Source organism: Aspergillus viridinutans (assembly GCF_018404265.1).
Source record: "Aspergillus viridinutans IFM 47045 DNA, scaffold_5, whole genome shotgun sequence".
NCBI lineage: Eukaryota > Fungi > Ascomycota > Eurotiomycetes > Eurotiales > Aspergillaceae > Aspergillus > Aspergillus viridinutans.
In genome coordinates this window covers 2,282,283-2,300,228 of record NW_025091221.1, presented here as the reverse complement: position 1 = coordinate 2,300,228, position 17,946 = coordinate 2,282,283, and the positions used below count along the sequence as shown (strand labels likewise).

Sequence of the window (17,946 nt, the reverse complement as noted above, 5' to 3'; positions counted from 1 at the left end):
AGGTAGTCTTGGAGCAAGCTTCATCGACGAATCCTTGATTATATTCCCATATATCGACAAGACAGGCTGTAATAGGCTGACGGAGCTTCTAGGCAGCTGTCAAGGTACAGTGTCTTGGAATCAACGCCCTATTATTCATAACATCGATGACGATTAATATCATGATGCTGTTCCGTAGGCTCGCCAGTCAGTCCTTGCTGCCTAATAAATCGGTTGACATTAATCAAGCTTGCAAAACCATTCACTTGAATGAGTGAGCTCTAACCAATTTGACAGGGTATGAAGTAGACAGCCGAGATGATCCTTCCAACCAGCAAGATTATCACTCGGTGTCGATTGTTACTCGTATTCGGACAAAGATTCCAGCGGACTCCCCCACTTTCTACGCAGTAGTTGATAGTCCTGAGGAGATTGCTGACGTTGACCAGGGCATTCAGTCCTATTCTGCCGGTCTACCTGGAATCCTGGATTACTTTTTGATAGATATCCACACAAGTGTTGTGTCATTGCCCAAGGACGTAGAAGCCCCAAAGTTTAAATAAAATTGTTGGAATGCCATGAAATCCAGATCGAAAACTTTCAAAACTGGAACACAAAATTTCAGTTAACTTTTTCTCAAGGTCTTTCTTCTGATGATGATCCCCTCTCTATGCATGAATTCACCTCTCCAATTGTAAGTTTCAGATTTACCTATCTTGCTCATCGCAACGAGTCTGCAAATTTTCTCTTTTCTCTTTTCTCTTTTTCTGCTCTTTCTTTTATGTACCTCAACTACCTGTGCTCAAATCCTCACTTGATTTGATATTTACAAGAGGTGTATAAATTACAAGCCTGCCGATTTTTTCTTGTTCTTTTCTTCCTTTTTTCTCCCCTTAAGGAAAAAGGGGATTGTCCAAGCCTAGGTAGGCTAAAAGTATTCTTGTTCGGAGTAGTGTCCACCTATGGAGTAGACCACCATACAAGTACCACAGTTGAAGGTGGGTACCAAATACCATTGTTGTAAGGTATCATTACCTTATTGTTGTTGTCCTCAATCCGTCCTACCGATTAGATATTTCTTCTAATTTTGCATCTTGAATGAATTCCTGTCCTTCTCTCAACGGCTCCTTCTGGTACGACCATCGGTACTACATTACATGCATTGCCATCACCATCTCCTATTTGTTTGAGAATACCATCGGGTGGCAGAGCGGAGAAGAAAAGACACGACAGAGGGCTCAGAATCTGGAATGACAGGAGGAACGACGTTATTCTCACCTTAATCATACTACCCTGCGGCACCTGGGTACTTTCCGGAGTACATCATCTTCCTTTCTCCAGCCCTGTAGGGACCAATAAGGCAGTGGCTTGCACCACCACCTTCCCGACAACTTTCTTATAAACTACTTTACGCAACAGAACTTACCTAGGTACATACCTCCATACTCTGTTCAACTTTTTTGTTGCAGAGAGGTCGGAAGAGGTCTCCCCACGTACCTACTGCATCTCTTTCTCACGTTACTTCCTAGGCCTCAAATCTCTCTCATTGCCTTTGCAGCTCGGCGCTGGATCACCAACAGCTTCTCTCATTTTCTGGCCATTCTAGCCGAAGACAACGCATGCGACATCACCTGTTTCTATTTTCGACTCCGTCATTATCATTACATTCAGCTTCATTCAGCATATCTTCCAATCAGGTGGAATCAAGAACCTGGTGTGATTCCAGAAGAACCTAAACGCCCTGCAGTCTGGCTTCTCAGCGCCCATCCCACCACCACCGCCGCCACCCTCATCACAGCCGTCTTGTACTCCGGCACTCTTCTTTTCCCGTCCCATTTTATGATTTTCCGTCTTTAATTTTCTTTTTCTTTTCACTTCTGGTGGATCTTGGCTATCGTCTATATTCAGACTTTTTCAGTCCCTCAAAAGGACAAGTTCGGCAAACGAATCTCGCCAGAATGCTCAGTGGTTTCCGCGCCGTTTTCTGCAAATGAGTTGCCATTAACCGGCGAATTGATGGCACACAAACGGTTTTCCAGGGTTGCGCGCGAGTGTTACAGAAAGCCGTTGACGCAGCGAATCGTTGGTCCAAGTGATCGGAAATAAGGACCTTTGTCAAGGAAAGATTGGTTTCCTGCAGCCCTATCTATCTCGTTGGGATCGGACCGACCTGACTTCTGGCCATTTACTCGCTTTCATAGACTCTGAGATACTTTCACACCTTCTCCTGACAATATTTCTTCCTGCCATTTTCTATCACTTTACCTGGTCGCAATCAGCTCCTTGAGTGAACCTTTGCGACCCTTGATCCGTGACGTGAAACGAATCCTTCCCTAGGGCTAGGGCTAAAAGTCTTCAGCGATCGAATCATTGGAGCAATCCACATTACGCTGCCTTTGACTTCTTCTTAATCCGTTCTACATTTTCTGTCCTTTCCGGTTGTTGGTCGTCTTTCGATCTGTCCATTGATCACTCCGCTGTACCATGGACTTTCCGCGACTCTCCCGACCATCGATCAATGTGCATGAGATCAATAACAGTGGGTATGACCAATCTGGCTCTATCGAGGGATCGCCAAAAAGCATGTCTAGACAGTCCTACTCACCCCTCAGGCCAATGCCCATACCGGTAAAATCGATAACTAACTTCGCTCCCCCGCCACTTCCTCCGCCACCGCATATCACTGACCTCGAAGATGGCCATGATGCCGGTTGGTTATTTGCGAATGCCAAAAATCACACTGGGTCTGCAAGACTCGCGCCGATCAATCCCGGTTCTAGCCTGTTTGGCGGCCATCGTCGCCTGGAATCTGTATGCAAGACTGATCGAATGGCGTTGGATGAACTGGACGGAAGACAAAGTGGCTTGCCTGTCTCGACAAGTCCGAAGGCGCATATAAAGATAGAACCTCCACCACCGGTGGAAGAAGGATTTCGCAATTCCATTACCGTCAATGCGCCCGGGCCCATATTGAAAGGCGAGCGAGACTTTTCCAGACGAAGCGTAAAGGATTCATCGGACGCATATGACCAACATCTTCTTTCCAAGATAGGCAAACCGCTTTCTCCCCGACAATCAATCAGCCTTGGTAACGATACCAAGGCCTCACTGTCGACGCTGCCCATTCCCCCGAGGACTTTCGGGGGGTTGCCATCCCCTGGGGGTTCCGACGGACCAACACTCGACGTGCGATGGCCAAGCAGCTCTCAATCTGGCGCAGTCTCTCCTGGTACCAAGGTCGGTTGGAGGGATTATCTCGGCCACCGAAGCCCCAGTGTTGAGAGTAGTGCCCCTTCTTCAGCGGTGGAGTACGACCACTCGGCCTTTCTGCGTGACGTATATCGGCGCCGGGGAGGTGGCACAACACCACAAAGTGAAGAAACTCTTAGCTTACCGAGTCGATCAAACCGCGGAAGTTATGACCAAGGCGTTTTTTCGGATATTGAAGGTGATCTTTCCACCGATGAGTCGTTGCCCTCGCGATATTTCAACCTCCGTGAAGCAACGCCACCCTATCTGGACGCTTCGAAGTCGGGCATTAAGAGGAGAGCCTCTTCACCACCGCGCGAGCCAGTGAAAGACGATCGACATGCGCCCCATGTGACCACAAGCAATGGCGATCTTTCTCAGAGAAGAACAACCGGACATCCATATACCAATACCCTTTCGGTCAATGGTGCCTACACACAAAGCCATGGAAGCTTGTCTGCTGCATCATCGTTAAGTTTAAGGACCTCGGGGACATATTCGTCAGCGGCTATGTCTATGGGAGGAAGCAGTATGACGAGCATGTCCACATTTGATCGTCCATCACCTGGGGGGCTGTCGCCAAATTCTGATTTCGACGCTCTCCTTGACAAATCGCCAATCAGTTCAACTTCTCCCGGAGGACTAGCTAATCAGCAAAGTGTGAGGAACGCACAAGTTCCTAACGCATCCGATCTACGAAACGCAGATAGTACGAGGAAATTGTCTTTGCAAACTACGCGTAGTGTGCCAAAATCAGCTGCGCCCAAGATGGCTGGACTATATATCTGTGACTGTTGTCCGAAGAAACCTAAGAAGTTCGACAGTCCGGCCGAACTACGGTATGATTGTTTGACTATCTGATGTGCTGTGACTGATCTTTAGTTACTAATACCTTGTCCAGTGCACATGAGATGGAGAAGCAATATTCTTGCCAGTTCTGCAATAATCGGTTCAAGAATAAAAATGAGGCTGAACGTCATCAAAACTCTCTTCACTTGCGGCGTCATTCCTGGTCGTGCGCCGCCTTGCCGGGGTATCAAGCCGCTTTCCACCCTTCGTCTTCCCCAACCGCGCAGACAAATTCGGGTCCTTCTCACGATGCTTGTGGCTACTGCGGCGAGGAGTTTCCAAACTTTCCGCAGCCCGATTGGGATCGCAGGTTTGAACATCTAACCTCAGTGCACAAGTTTGGGGAGTGCAATAACGGAAAGAAATTCTACCGCGCGGATCATTTTCGACAGCATCTGAAGCACAGCCACGCGGGTACAAGTGGTAAATGGACCAACGTCTTGGAGAACGCGTGCATGAAGGAAGAGGCGGCTCCGGAACCCAAAAACACCACACACAGCAGTGGAGCAGGCTCTGCTGCGCCAGCAACAACGGGCTCGCTCACGTCAAATAAGATTAGTGAGGTTCTGAGCCCCTGCTGACAACAAACAGTATGTGTGTAGGTCGTCAGGCGAAGAAGCAACGACTTGCGGCGATTCTCAGAACTCTCTAGTTTTGTGATTGCAAGTATTGCTTCTCACGGCCTCGACTCCCGTACATACAACCAACATCTGTTTTCTCCCTTTCGTTCACTATCATTTGGTCATGACACTATCGAGTTCTTGGTTCATTGTCACCCTATTACTTGATAGCGTCTGATCCACCGCCGCATTTCACATTTAAAAGTCTCACCTCGGACGCTGAGCTTGCGTAACACAAAGAAAAGAAACCAGGAGACTATATGATCAGCAGATAAAGAGTTTACAGGACATACACAGGGGTGGCATTCTGGAATGACGTGACATGATCTCATCTACTTTATTTTATCATCTACTATTGCGACTTTGGCAAGGGTATCTCGGAGTCTGGGGATTTCTGTGGGAGGCTGCTCGTCTGGTTTTGGCCGTGCGCGATACACGGTTTGGTTTTTTAGGTCGATATGGGTTTCACTTCTTCCCACTTCTTATCTTCTCGTCTCATTTCTTCTCCTCATCTCAATCTCCGCATTCGCCTCGCCCTCTTCTTTCTCACTCACTTTAGACCCCTGGGTCTCTCGGTCTGCGGCTCAACGAGCCATGTCTGGACTACATAGTTCAGGACAAGATATGCTGCATGCAAGGCCCAGCTGGTGCTGGGTGGCTGTATATAGACCTCCAAAAGAAAGCGTGCATGTAAAAAGGATACACAAAAGCTAGGATACTTGTTCAGTTACAGGTATCAGATGAGGTATTTCTTCGCCATGAGGTCACTCGGATTTGTAGTATATGTGTAGTGTACAGTCCTAAGTAAATTGTCATCTTGCTTGAAAATGGCAGAAACAAACGCCTGAAAAATGCATAGCCAACGGCCCACGGAATCGGAAAAAGGCACAAATTTGGGAAAGAGAAGTAGACGTCAGTGGAGAGAAAGTCCCGACGAGAGAGTACTTCTCATCAGCCACGGGCCGGAGAGCGCGGAACATGGCAGAGATGAGTTAATATTTATCCTCAATCAACCCGGCAGCTTCTTTTGCTAGTCGGAGATCCTTCCCAACCAGTCCAACGTCCTTGAAGTATAGATTGAAGGCTGACAAGAGGTCTTTGAGGCAACTCCTAACTGTATGCAGCACGAGGTCCACCTCTGGGACACGACGCGCTTTGGCCTGGGCGTCCGGGTCGCTGGAGAGTGGGAAGTTCACATCCGTCCAGTGAGCATCTAGCCCGCCGTTGATGAATGGCTCAAGGACCGTGATGGTCTCTGTGAAGAGGCGCACAACGCCGGGAACATCGCTTTGTACTTTGCCGTATTGATCCTCTGCAAGACTTGCGATGAGGAGGCGGGTCAACGACTCAATAGCATCAACGATGGAAGATAAACTTGCATGCGGTGTGCCGAGGACTATTCCGGATAACCGGCGGGCGTAAGTCTGTCGCAGGATGAGGCCTATTGGCGAGCGAAGCACCTGTGCGAGCAGAGGGTGCACATTCTCTGGTTTGCTCGTCGGTCCGGTGAGCATCTTGAGCTCCCGGGAAGAAGCGAGCAACTTCTGCTTTCGTTCAGGGCTCAGCACAGCTGAGGACGCGCGGTCAAAGGCATCACGAGCTCGAGCCCTAGCTGTCGGTGTCCAGTCGGGCGATTGTCCATACTTCTTGGCTGCTGAACTGAAGGCCTCTCCGATTTTCTCATGTCGCGATCCCGCCTTGGGCGAGCTCGCAAAAATGTTGTCTTCCTTGGGAGGCTCTGCTAAGCGCGGCAGAGCATGGAGAACAGGTTGTGATTTTTCGGTCTGCTCCTCAGGCTTCGCGTTTCTCGTCGGGGTTTTCTTCTCATTGATCCTGTTAGAGACGCCCTCGATGACCTCAGTGGCAGACTGCAGGATCTGAGTCCAGGTGGAGCCACCTTCACGGTCGATGTCGTTGAAAATCGCCTTTCGCCGATCAGGAAATTGTTGACTGATGAGGCAGAGCTCCCAGAATGCAAAGGCCTTTACTGTCTCCTTCTTCGCCTTTAGGCCGGTCAGTAGGCTGCCGTTAGGATCCTTTGCTTCCGCTGTCAATGGTTGACCTAGCTTGAGGGGTTCCTTGCTGATAAACATCGAGAAGAAAAGGTTCGCGGATTGCCAGCAAAGGGTTAGTAGTCCTCCGGATATGGCAGTCCGAATCATAAGGCCAAACCCAAAGTCAGGAATGACACCAGGAGGATCCGCTGCAGATCTAGGAAAATTCCAAAACAGCTTGGCGAAATACAAGGTGAAGCTCCATGCTGGCCGCCTGAGGAGTAGGACGTAGGCGAACGGGCATATCGCTGCAACAAGTGCGCTCCTTGCGAGACCACCCCTGATCATTCCGGGCAAAGCGCTTTGGATGCGCTTGGAGACTGGTTCTAACGGATGAGTTCTTCGGTCTGAAGCACCAGAGTCTGGCTTAACCACAGGGATAGGAACGCGGTCGTAGTCGTAGTAGAGATGGACGATTGACTGGGCAATTGCCAACAGCACATGGTAGGTATGAAGGTAGATCGGCCTCTCGTTTAGTGTTGCTCGCTCATGCAGCCTGATTCATCTCTAGGTTAGAATAGTCCTGCAGAATCCATTTCGTGGACACATACCTGCCCCGTTTGACCCATTCCAGTTGCGCGCTTGTAGGACACGACCACTTGTAGATCTCACTGAACCACCAAGCAGAGAACAGGTACCAGCCGAAGGTTTGTATGACGTTGAGTGGGACAAGGTACTTAAACGTACCGATCGGCGATGCAGTTGTTCTCGACCCAAGATGCATCTGACCGACGCGCAACACGAAAACGACGAGACTGGAGAGAAAGAGAAGAACTGCGCGGAAACCGCATGCTCCAATTGGGAACCATGCCCATAAAACTAGCAGGAAAGGAACGGAGTCAGCTACCAACTGCAGCTATACACAATAGCCCGATGCAGAACTCGGACCACTCGTAAACCATGCCACTTACAGGATGATTTGTCTCCGAGAAGGAATGCAACAAAATAGCAGACTGAGAGCGCTAGGGCAGATGCATGGACAAATCTCCGATGCAGCGCAGATGTCAGAATGCGCCTATATGGCCGAGGCGTAGCGGCGGCCATGATGAAAAATGAAAGAGGGACACTGAGATCTCTAGGTAGAGAAGTAAACGTAAGAAATTTAAAGCATGATCAAAGTCGCCGAGCGATTTGAGCCCTATACCAAGGGACGGAAGACTAGGGTACAATGGCGCCTCTGTGGAGCAGCAGGAACGAGGACGATGCGTTGTGACAGCTGCCCGAATACGATGATAAAATAATAATTGAAGCTTTTGGGGCAAAAGCATCAAAACACACCAGCCACAGCCTTGTTGGTCAGGTGATGAAGCTAGCTGATGAGGTAGATGACGCTATTCCGCTTGCAGATTTCCAAGGCACTGCCGCACTAGATACATCATGTGATAGAAGCCTGCAGATCCGGGCATCAACAGTGCTGCTCCAAGGCAACCTCCGCATGTTGATGTATCATCCTGCCGCAACATACTCTATCACTTACTTCCACCATAACGACGCACATCATGTCCTTCGATCGTTTGAACTCCCTAGAGGCGCAGCCTACTACTATGCGCCGTTCGGAGGATCCTCACTACCGTGATGACCCCGACTTTGACCGTCTTACAGAGAGTCTCTCAAACCAGTTGTTCACTTTGACCTCGAATATCACACGGCTGTCGGACCAGATCGCCCTTCTAGGAACGAAAAGGGACACTGAGCGGGTGCGGGAACGAGTTCACAATCTCCTCGAAGAAACTCGATCGGGGTTCAAGCATGTAGGCGAAGGGATCAAGAAAGTCCAGATGTGGGAGGATGTTAATGTATGTTGCCGGAATATATATTGTTGCTTCCCTTGGCTGCGACTAATACTAAATGACTCGTTAGCCTTCACAAAAATGGACTCAACAGAAGCTGTCGTCAGAGTTCAAGGCGACACTGGAGGAGTTCCAGACCGTTCAGCGTCGAGCTTTGGAGAAGCAAAGAGCGTCTGCAGTTGCCGCTCGCACAGCAGTGGAAGAGGGGGAACATGCGCCAGTAGATGGTACCTCCCATCAGCAACAACAATTGCTCGAGGAGCAGCCTCGTCTCGCCAACCAAGAAGAGGTGGACTTCCAGGAGGCTCTTATCATTGAGCGCGAAGCGGAGATTCGCAACATTGAGCAAAGCGTTGGCGAGCTGAACGAACTATTCCGTGACGTCGCGCATATTGTTCACGAGCAAGGAGGCCAGCTGGACATCATTAGCGAGAACGTAGAGAGAGTCACTACGGACACTCGGGGCGCGAACGTCGAGCTCCGCAGCGCCAGCAGATACCAAAAGAACGCTCGGAACAAGGCTTGCTGCCTCCTTCTTATCCTTGCCGTGATTTTGGTCATTATTGTCCTAGCAGTCACTCTCGGATAGTCTGCTATGGCTGTATCGGACAGCTCGGATTACTTCGGTTGGCCTTTCTCAAACCGACTACCCTTTTGCCTTCCCTCTTACGACGATATCCTCACCTGAACGATTCCATGTATGATTTTACCTTGAATTGCTGGTACTGATTCACCACACTCATGACTCGTTTCCTTTGATGAACAACAGGCGCATTTGGAGTGAAGAATATTTCATTAGGGGTCCTGCTTTGCGTGCTTGTTCCTTATCATACATATAGCTGCTGTGTTATACAAGAACATACACCGAGATGATTGCTGCTAATATACACCCAAACTCCTTTTCGCCTCTGTATGTGCAAGCGGGGAATAATAAACAAACGAGTTAACTGATCGACACAGACGCGTGTTCTATAGCCCCGTAAAGCGTCTGAATCTCATCCTCCAGCCCTCGAACGTATTGAGCTTTGGTCGTACATCGAGGTAGAAACTGAGCTTCCCCGGCCCCGCGTTGGCCGTCAATCCAGCTGGACCGCCGTCCGTTCCTGATGACTTCCCCTGGTAGAAATCAATGACGTACTCAACACGCTCGCCATCACATCTTTCCACCACCCAGTCATGTCGGTCGAAGGGCTTTTGGTATCCTAGCAAGCTATTGAACCTGGCGCGGGGACTGAGAAACTGGGGATCGACGCCCAGCCCGCGGAATGAATACAGCTTTGGTCCACCGCATTTTTTGCTACCAGGATCCGACGACGGCGCCTGACTTTCCCATTCGAGGATCTGCCTCCAGGCACGCTCATTGACGGCGTTATGGATGGGGATAATCGATGCTACTGTTGTCGCCAGTTCGGACGCCGAGCTTGTGGCGGCAGGTGTGTTTCCTTTCCGTACTAGAGCCTCGAAGAATTGTCGCTCAGATGGATAGATCCAATTGCCTGTACTCTGGTCATGACCCGTCTCGGCCTCCGCATTCGATGGTGTGCCGTGTGATGCGGCATACGGCGACGGACATGCCGCGGGAGCTTCGGAGGAGGATGCTCGCGATGAGGCATCGAAAGCTCGTGGTATGCTGCTCACTTCACGATCTGTGGACAAAGGCCGCTGAAGCTTTGTCTTCGCTTTCTCTTCTTCTCCAGGCAGAGGATGGGAAGCTCCGCCCGAAGCCTTGTGCTGCTGCAACCATATCTCACGGGTCTTGTGATCGACAGGACAAGTTGCAGCGGGAGCTGAGTCTGCAGGGGGGACAGATGGCGTACTTGCACCGGCGCCCATTTTGTCAATTGCGGACAACCAATCCAAGACAAGACGTACGATCTCAAGGTCTTATCTCACTGAAAGCACCCATAAAAATTGCTGGATTAGTCAAGAGATTCGGAAGGCGGAGAAGGATTTCGGATGCTTGACCGCCTTTCACCGCCGACCTTTTAGAGACACCCACCGCACTACTTCGTACTGTAGAATGCGCTGATTGCCCGAAAGGGTAACGCCCGAGATGGTCAAATAATCCACAGCCCCTCATCAGCCATTGAGTTTATAGTATACCACTTTTCCCCCCTCCTTTCGACAGAAACGCTACTCCCTTGCATTCGAACAAGATGGCGGCTACTTCTGATCGTACGGTTTATCGGGCTACCACTACCGCCCCGGTCAATATTGCTGTTATTAAGTGAGTTGGCGATCGCCCCCCTAATCCGTCCTGTGGTGATTCTCGTTTCCTCCTAACAGGGGTACTCTAGGTATTGGGGTAAAAGAGATGCGTCTCTGAATCTGCCAACCAATTCTTCCCTCTCTGTTACTCTTTCTCAGCGCTCCCTCCGAACCCTCACTACCGCCTCCTGTTCAGCTATCTACCCCGCCGCAGACGAGCTCATCTTGAACGGCAAGCCCCAGGATATTCAGTCCTCCAGACGCACACTCGCATGTCTCTCCAATCTGCGTTCCCTCCGTCAGGCTCTCGAAAATGCCGACCCCTCATTGCCTAAACTGTCTACTCTCCCATTGCGGATTGTTTCCGAGAACAACTTCCCCACCGCTGCTGGTCTTGCGAGCTCGGCCGCTGGTTTCGCAGCACTTGTCCGTGCCATAGCGGATCTCTATCAGCTTCCACAATCTCCCTTAGAGCTCAGCCGTATTGCCCGCCAGGGCTCCGGCTCTGCTTGTCGGTCTCTGATGGGCGGTTATGTTGCCTGGCGTGCTGGCGAGCGGGAAGATGGTAGTGACAGTCTGGCTGAGGAAGTTGCTCCTGCATCTCACTGGCCTGAGATGCGTGCAATCATCCTGGTTGTCAGTGCCGAGAAGAAGGACGTCCCCAGTACAGAGGGTATGCAGACTACTGTTGCTACCTCGAGTCTCTTTGCTACCCGGGCCGCATCCGTTGTCCCTGAGCGGATGACCGCCATTGAGACGGCAATCCAGAACAAGGACTTTCCTGCCTTTGCCGAAATCACTATGCATGACTCTAACAGCTTCCACGCAACTTGCCTCGACTCCTGGCCTCCAATCTTCTACATGAACGACGTCTCCAGAGCTGCCGTGAGACTCATCCACGACATCAACCGTGCCGTTGGCCGGACTGTGTGTGCTTACACATTCGACGCTGGCCCGAATGCTGTTATCTACTACCTTGAGAAAGACTCGGAGCTGGTCGCAGGAACCGTCAAGGCTATTTTGGGCCCCAACACTGAAGGGTTCGACGGCCCATTCTACGATATCTTGAAGAACGTCACTGCTTCAGGCGTGTCACTGGAGAAGGTTGACTCTAGAGCTGTGGAAGTTCTGAAGAACGGCATCAGCCGCGTCATTTTGACTGGTGTCGGGGAGGGTCCTATCAGTGTGGAGGATCACCTTGTGAGCGCAACAGGTGATATCCTCTCTTCTTGAAATGCTATGAGCACTGCAAAACATCTTAATCAGCTATGTACAAGTGCCCTGAAACATGGTGCTTGGTACGAGAAGATACCCGGCTGTGATCATTTTCTTTACTTCTAAATCGTCCATTATAGTTTTAATCCAGATTTGTTTAATGCAAAGACTGGCGCAACAACAGTTCCAATCATGCGCGTCAAAATATTAAGCTACAACAGCATATCATGTTTTTACAGCATTGCACGGTGCAACGTCCATTAGCACGTGGTAGACGCTGTTGGATTTCGGGTTTATATCTCCTTTTTATCTATCCAGTATTTACCTCAGCAGATAGTGGCCCAACAAACATGCTCAAAACTCATTCATGTCAAGAGACTAGTTCAGCAGGGCAGATTTCTTCATTTCCTTGACCGCTGAGACTTCCCGCCCTGGTTTACCGGTGCCGAGCACGGATGTGACACTCTCAGCGAACACGCGCTGTCCCCCACGAGGTCTAAGTTCTTCGGCACCGTCGACGTTTTCCCCGTCGAGGCCCTCTTCGGCATTCTCACTCTCGTCTTGTTCCGGGGCGCCGAACACTTCCTCTTTACTTTCAGCGCACATCTTTAGCACTTCCTGCATAGCTTTTTCAATAGCAACGGCGCGCTCGCGCATCCCCCGCCGCAGGAGTGCGTCAACAAGCGTTTCCACCTCCGGAACAGTCGAGTTGACCCGTTCAATGAGTCGACGCACACTGTTGACCAGGTACTCCTCTTCGTAGACCGTGCCCTTCTTACCACGCGCCCGCTTTCGCTCCTCACGCCGCCGGGTCTTGGACGTATGTCGTGAGGATGTCGTTTTGCCTGTGTACCTCGTGAACATGGTGCGACCAGCCAGTGTGGAGGCGTCCGTGGGAGCCAGAGAGACGTTATCTGGAATATCAACTCCTAGGTCACCGGTGGTTGGATCACCACCGAAATAGGCTAGGGGATCGGCTGCACGCCGTTCACGTAGTTCTCGGATACGTGGAACCTGGGCATTCAACTGTGACCTGAAGTCGGCGAGGAGGTCCGTCGTGGTTCCCATGGCATCTGCGAGACCTGTGTCCACAATCTCCGGGATAAGATCTTTTTTGCCGTGGAGCGCGAGGATACGCGTTGCATCCGCGAAGCGAGAGCCGCGGCAGAGCAGACGGGCGGCTACCGGTATGTCGTGCAGGTGCTCTGCGTGGATTTGAGCTGCAGAGACGTAGTCGCGGCTTTCTTCTGTCAATGTAGTCGATAGAGCAAGTGCGTGTGCGGTGAGGTCGGCGTCCGATAGAGGAACCATTAGGGCACAGTATAGAGACTCGCGCCAGAGGTGCGCCAGGTGATAGCACTTGTATGCATCTTCGTAGAGCGAAAGAGACTCGTAAGCTAGAAAGAAGTCAGCATCAGTGTGTTCGCGGGCGGCTTGGAGAGATTATCTAAGAATGGAGAGACGTACCGATTCCTGCTTCTTTGTATTTGGAGTGGTCATGCAGGAAGTCAGCATAGATATGTGTTATATCACGCAGCTGCTCTGGCTGATATTTGAACAAGTCAATCGCTTCTTTGTACAGCTCATGCTTTATGACATAAGCGCGCATCTCGTCATAGGCACTGAGAGTATGGAGATGCTTCAGAGCCTTGGCCCAGCGGCCAAGATAGTTGTCTATTTCGAAACGGCGTCGATCGTTGGGAAGCTGCTGAAGTTTCCGCAGGAATGGGAGGTACTCTCGAGGGTCCTGCACGAGATTAGAGACTCGATCGCCAGCCAGACGGCACCAATCTTACCCTTTGAGCCTGTTGAGCAACCAACAAGGTGAGCTCGAGGTCGTAGAGACCCAATGCATGGTCGTATAGACGGTGAGCATCTGTGAGGAAACACATATGCTCAATTGCGTCCTCTGCTTGCTCCGCGCTTTGTTCTGTAGAGCGGTCAGCAACTGCCAAAGGAGTACTCGTGACTGTAATCAAACCTCTCAGGCGAGCGACAAGCTGAAGTCCAGCTTCGAGATCCGGTGGCGATTTGCAAACATGTGCAGTGACCAGGTTATGCAAGTTGGTGTCTAAGCGTTTCTCAAGGGTGGCCAAAAACGCATCGCAGATCCGGTTCACCTTGCTGGTCTTAGTTGCCGGCTTGAAAGAGGCCGTACCTTCCGGCTGAACCGTGGTTTGAACTTCCTTGGGTGTCTTCAAAGTGTCCTTGTACAAGGTTTGCGAGACGTCGTCCTCACTGAGGGCAGGTCAGCAAGGCTCTCGAGAGGAAATGTCAGGCCGTCCACTCACCTCAACCGGGATAGGAATTCATCGATGAAATCAACCCTCTTCACTTGATCCACGAATAATGCAACGTTTTCCAGGAACTGTTCAGGTGCGTAATCATGAAGTATGTTCATGTCTACCATCTGGCTGCGACAGGAAAGAAACGCGGAGCGGTAGTCCTTTCTGTCGATGTAGTTTCTGATGCCGGCCAAGACCAGAGCTCGAGGGTAGATTGTCTCTATGTTGCCCCTGGGTGCCTGTAGGGTGACGGCAAATTTAGAGGGCATGACGGATACCAGTTTGCTTCCACGTTCGATACTTCGGCATCGTTCGTCTGTCTCGGGGGTGTCGGCAGGAACTTCCATCCCTGCAAGTCAAAATCAGCCATTAGAAAGTGGTGACCAGATCGCAATATTCAACAAACCTTCTGCTTTTGTCAAGTGAACAAACTTGAGAAGATGCTGGGAAGTAGTAAACAAGACGTGTGCTTGGGTCACGAGAAAGGACGTGCAATTTTTTGCAAGCAGTTGATTATTTGCATAAAGGGCCCCGGTCCTCGATAATGAAATTAAAATGCGCTTTTAAGCTGTCAGCCAGACTTCAGTCAATTGTAGGCAAAGAGATCTAATACCTCATCATCTGACAAGTGGACAGCCCGAGCCCAGTGAGTGTCGACAGCAGGGCTCTGATCCCAGGACTTCACTTCGACGTTTTCTTCGGAGAAGGCCTTTAGGACAGAGTATGCGATTGGACGTCCAGGTTGACGGACATGCGAAAACCACAAAACTTCATGTCCAAGGGTTGGAAAAATTGTGAGAATCTGCTCCGAGTCTGTTGTTTGATAGACGGTGGTCGTCGATCGAGTCTCGAGCGTTGTTCTTTGAATACAAACACTGTTCGGTCCACTGTTCCTGAGAATGTAGACTTCATTCTCGTTCAAAAAAGCGATCTGTCGTGGCCGATTGTCAACCGTGTCCGGCAAGGTATGGCTAGACTCGAGTATTGGAGAAGGAACAGGACGAGTCTCCAGTGACCACATGTAGATAGAGAAGCAATCTCTCATGAGGACCGCTATCCGAGTGCCAGACTTGCTGAATGCGACATCGACTACGTTTGAGTCCACTGGCACGTCGTTGTGAGCCATTGGTGGAGGAACTCCCGATAGCCTTAGGGGCGTCAACTTCAGGATTTCTTCTGCCAATTAGCATAAAGCTCTTCTGATCAGATGCGGATACAAACATACTTCCATCGATCACAGCAACAGCACCGACGTCATGAGGTGAGACGGTCGAACCATGGGAAACGTCGAAGACATAGTCCAGGTCCAGAATAGACGCTAAGAGACGATCATCAGCACGTATATGGAACAGTCATCGGAGTGCCAAGTACCTGAGCCACAAGCAACAGAGCGTAGAGCCTTCTCTTGATGCCATTTGAAGACAAAAGGATGAGGATAATCCGGCTTGACCAGCACAGGAACCTCTTGCTTGAGATAGTAGTGGTAGTTACCCATGGTCCAGAACTGTATGCGATCTCGGAACAAGACAGCAAGGACTGTCGAATCGACATTCCAACTGAGATGAATATCCGAGGCCCAGGATACTCTTTCTTCCTCGGTGAGGCGAAGTGAGAACTCTCCATGGCGCAAGCCGTTTCTCTCGAAAAACACCACATCGACCTTGTCTTCAAGCCTCTGAATTCCCGCTATCAGATTGCCGTAGGGCCGCCAGCTAAGGGCACCTTCTAGACCGTCGACTGGCTCGCTCACGCTGTCCAAAGTGCCTTCTCTGGAATAGACTCTAATCACGCGACGAACACCCGCTTCGATACTGTTCACAGCCACGTAGGCGCCGTCACCGCGCCAGCTGATAGTAGTTCTGCCGTCATCGTTGCTGCTCAATCGGCCCTCGCCTACCTTTTCAGGTATCGTGGGGTCCCTGAGGGCTTTGGCTCTCTTTCCTTGAAATTGTGTCTCTCGCTTGCCCCAGCCCACGGAGACATGCTGAGATGCCTTAAGATCTTCGGGGGTGAAGGTGATTTCAGCAACATTCTCAAACTCTCTAGTCATATAGAGAAAGGTATTGGCTCTAGTTGTGAGAGCCAGTAGCTCCTCATCCGGAGACCAAGCGGCTGCTGCAATTCCAACATCGACTGAACCCACGATCTCGATCTTATCTTCGCCCGGAAGGGGATCCTCACGAACGATGACGATATCGCCTCCCTCCAAGACCAAGCACGCGGTGAGATTGTCCGCGAAGTAATGTAGCGAGAGAACCCGATCACAGCGCAAATCAGGTAGCGGGCAAGGAGCATCCCAGGATGCGATGCATTCAAATACTTCTGCGCCTACAGGGTTCGTAAAGTAGCTGTCTTGGTGTTTCCTCCGAAGCTCAATGATGGGGTTCGCCTCTGTAGGTCCAAAGGTACAAACTACAGCGTCCGAAGCTGTATCCCACGCGGTAGCCGTGAGAGGAAGCTCATTCTGAAGATGCACCTCGGCGAGGCGCACGTTTTTCAAGTTGCGCATCTTTCAAGATATTGAAGATTTTACCCCGCCATATATCACCGAGGCTTGCACAAGTAAATAGTTGATTTAGAGTAATCAAGTAATCGACTTCATGAAAAGGCCTTTTTGGAATACTCGGAAAAGGATTAGTGCTTTTCCTGTACAATTAATCGTGTTGTCTGCGGACTGCAAACATAGCTGTGCCGGCCAAAGATTTTTAATTTTCGGACGGACAAAAGTGAGCGCTCGGCCAATGACTTCATTCATATTCTAACGGGCATCAACCCATCTACCACAATCCACTACAACCAACAACTACGAGGAACGAAAATCAATAGATAAAATAGGCTGCAAAGAACTGCTTCGTCGAAATCCTCTGAATTCTGAACTTTGTACATAAGACCGAATGCTTCAAGTATAGGATACATTTACCGTCATTTCCCAATGCACAAGGATGCCGAGGCGTGAGAAGTTTCAGCGTAACCGAGCTTCTTAACGGGTCTTATAGGTTTGCCAAACTGTATAGGAGCACTGTTAGAATACATACGATCCTGCGTTCGACCGCTGAGAACGTACCAGCAATGGCGAAGGGAGCACCGAACCCGGTGACTACATTCACAAGTCAGCATGATACATTGGCTGCATCGCGGACATTCAATCGGAGGTACGAACTCATGAAAGCCCAGTATCTCCAGAAGAAGTACTTGGTCAGAGGGTTGAAGGGAATGTTGGAGCGAGGGCCCTCAGAGTAGTGGTACGGACTGCCGAGCTGGGCCCGGGTGGTGGAAAAGCCACGACGGGCGACGAAGGAAGTGGCCATTCTGGCGCGGAGAGCAGAAGCGGCGTTCATCTTGAACACACCAGTCAGAGCCAATTGAAAGTAGAGGCAGTCAAAAAGTAACAATTACGCACCTTGAGGGAAGCAGGAGACACGATACCGTCGAAGTAACCCGATAATCGACCATCCGGAAGGGAAGAGAAGGAGTGGAACGATACACCTTCGGCTGCTCCGCGGAACAGAATCACGTGATTTATTGCACCGAAGTAGCAGGTTTTACCGGCGGTGAGAGCAGTTTTCCTCAAAAAACTGTTTCTGCCCAATCACACGCCGCCTTCCTCAGAAGGAACATTGAAATTTCTCGGTCAATCGCAGAGAACAACAGACGTCTCGGCTCAACCTGGCCTTAGTCTCTGCCATCTGCGGCTGAT

At 50.5% G+C, this 17,946-nt stretch overlaps 7 protein-coding genes across 7 annotated transcripts; 3 read left to right on the top strand and 4 right to left on the bottom strand.

Annotated features, from left to right (window-relative positions):
• Positions 1 to 2,463: 2,463 nt before the first annotated feature.
• On the top strand, positions 2,464 to 4,658 carry znfA (putative C2H2 finger domain protein; the record flags this gene model as incomplete). Its single annotated transcript, XM_043270914.1, has 2 exons — positions 2,464 to 4,067; positions 4,130 to 4,658. 2 exons carry the CDS (start codon positions 2,464 to 2,466, stop codon positions 4,656 to 4,658), a joined length of 2,133 nt encoding a protein of 710 aa, XP_043126849.1.
• A 1,031-nt stretch (positions 4,659 to 5,689) lies between these two features.
• On the bottom strand, positions 5,690 to 7,795 carry Aspvir_007735 (nucleoporin NDC1; the record flags this gene model as incomplete). Its single annotated transcript, XM_043270913.1, has 3 exons — positions 5,690 to 7,247; positions 7,303 to 7,570; positions 7,663 to 7,795. 3 exons carry the CDS (start codon positions 7,793 to 7,795, stop codon positions 5,690 to 5,692), a joined length of 1,959 nt encoding a protein of 652 aa, XP_043126848.1.
• Positions 7,796 to 8,250: 455 nt separating this feature from the next.
• On the top strand, positions 8,251 to 9,130 carry Aspvir_007734 (SNAP receptor PEP12; the record flags this gene model as incomplete). Its single annotated transcript, XM_043270912.1, has 2 exons — positions 8,251 to 8,547; positions 8,612 to 9,130. 2 exons carry the CDS (start codon positions 8,251 to 8,253, stop codon positions 9,128 to 9,130), a joined length of 816 nt encoding a protein of 271 aa, XP_043126847.1.
• Positions 9,131 to 9,510: 380 nt separating this feature from the next.
• Aspvir_007733 (cytochrome c1 heme lyase CYT2) lies at positions 9,511 to 10,374 on the bottom strand (the record flags this gene model as incomplete). The annotated part of the gene is made up of 1 exon (XM_043270911.1): positions 9,511 to 10,374. One exon carries the CDS (start codon positions 10,372 to 10,374, stop codon positions 9,511 to 9,513), a length of 864 nt encoding a protein of 287 aa, XP_043126846.1.
• Positions 10,375 to 10,697: 323 nt separating this feature from the next.
• On the top strand, positions 10,698 to 11,982 carry mvd1 (diphosphomevalonate decarboxylase MVD1; the record flags this gene model as incomplete). Its single annotated transcript, XM_043270910.1, has 2 exons — positions 10,698 to 10,768; positions 10,839 to 11,982. 2 exons carry the CDS (start codon positions 10,698 to 10,700, stop codon positions 11,980 to 11,982), a joined length of 1,215 nt encoding a protein of 404 aa, XP_043126845.1.
• Positions 11,983 to 12,342: 360 nt separating this feature from the next.
• Positions 12,343 to 16,758, bottom strand: Aspvir_007731 (Elongator subunit IKI3; the record flags this gene model as incomplete). The annotated part of the gene is made up of 9 exons (XM_043270909.1): positions 12,343 to 13,361; positions 13,432 to 13,711; positions 13,761 to 13,894; positions 13,946 to 14,202; positions 14,256 to 14,598; positions 14,656 to 14,809; positions 14,863 to 15,422; positions 15,475 to 15,567; positions 15,621 to 16,758. The coding sequence occupies 9 exons, from the start codon at positions 16,756 to 16,758 to the stop codon at positions 12,343 to 12,345; spliced, it is 3,978 nt and encodes a 1,325-aa protein (XP_043126844.1).
• Positions 16,759 to 17,229: 471 nt separating this feature from the next.
• Aspvir_007730 (cytochrome c oxidase VIIc family protein) lies at positions 17,230 to 17,557 on the bottom strand (the record flags this gene model as incomplete). Its single annotated transcript, XM_043270908.1, has 3 exons — positions 17,230 to 17,255; positions 17,314 to 17,346; positions 17,410 to 17,557. 3 exons carry the CDS (start codon positions 17,555 to 17,557, stop codon positions 17,230 to 17,232), a joined length of 207 nt encoding a protein of 68 aa, XP_043126843.1.
• Between the last annotated feature and the right edge of the window lie 389 nt (positions 17,558 to 17,946).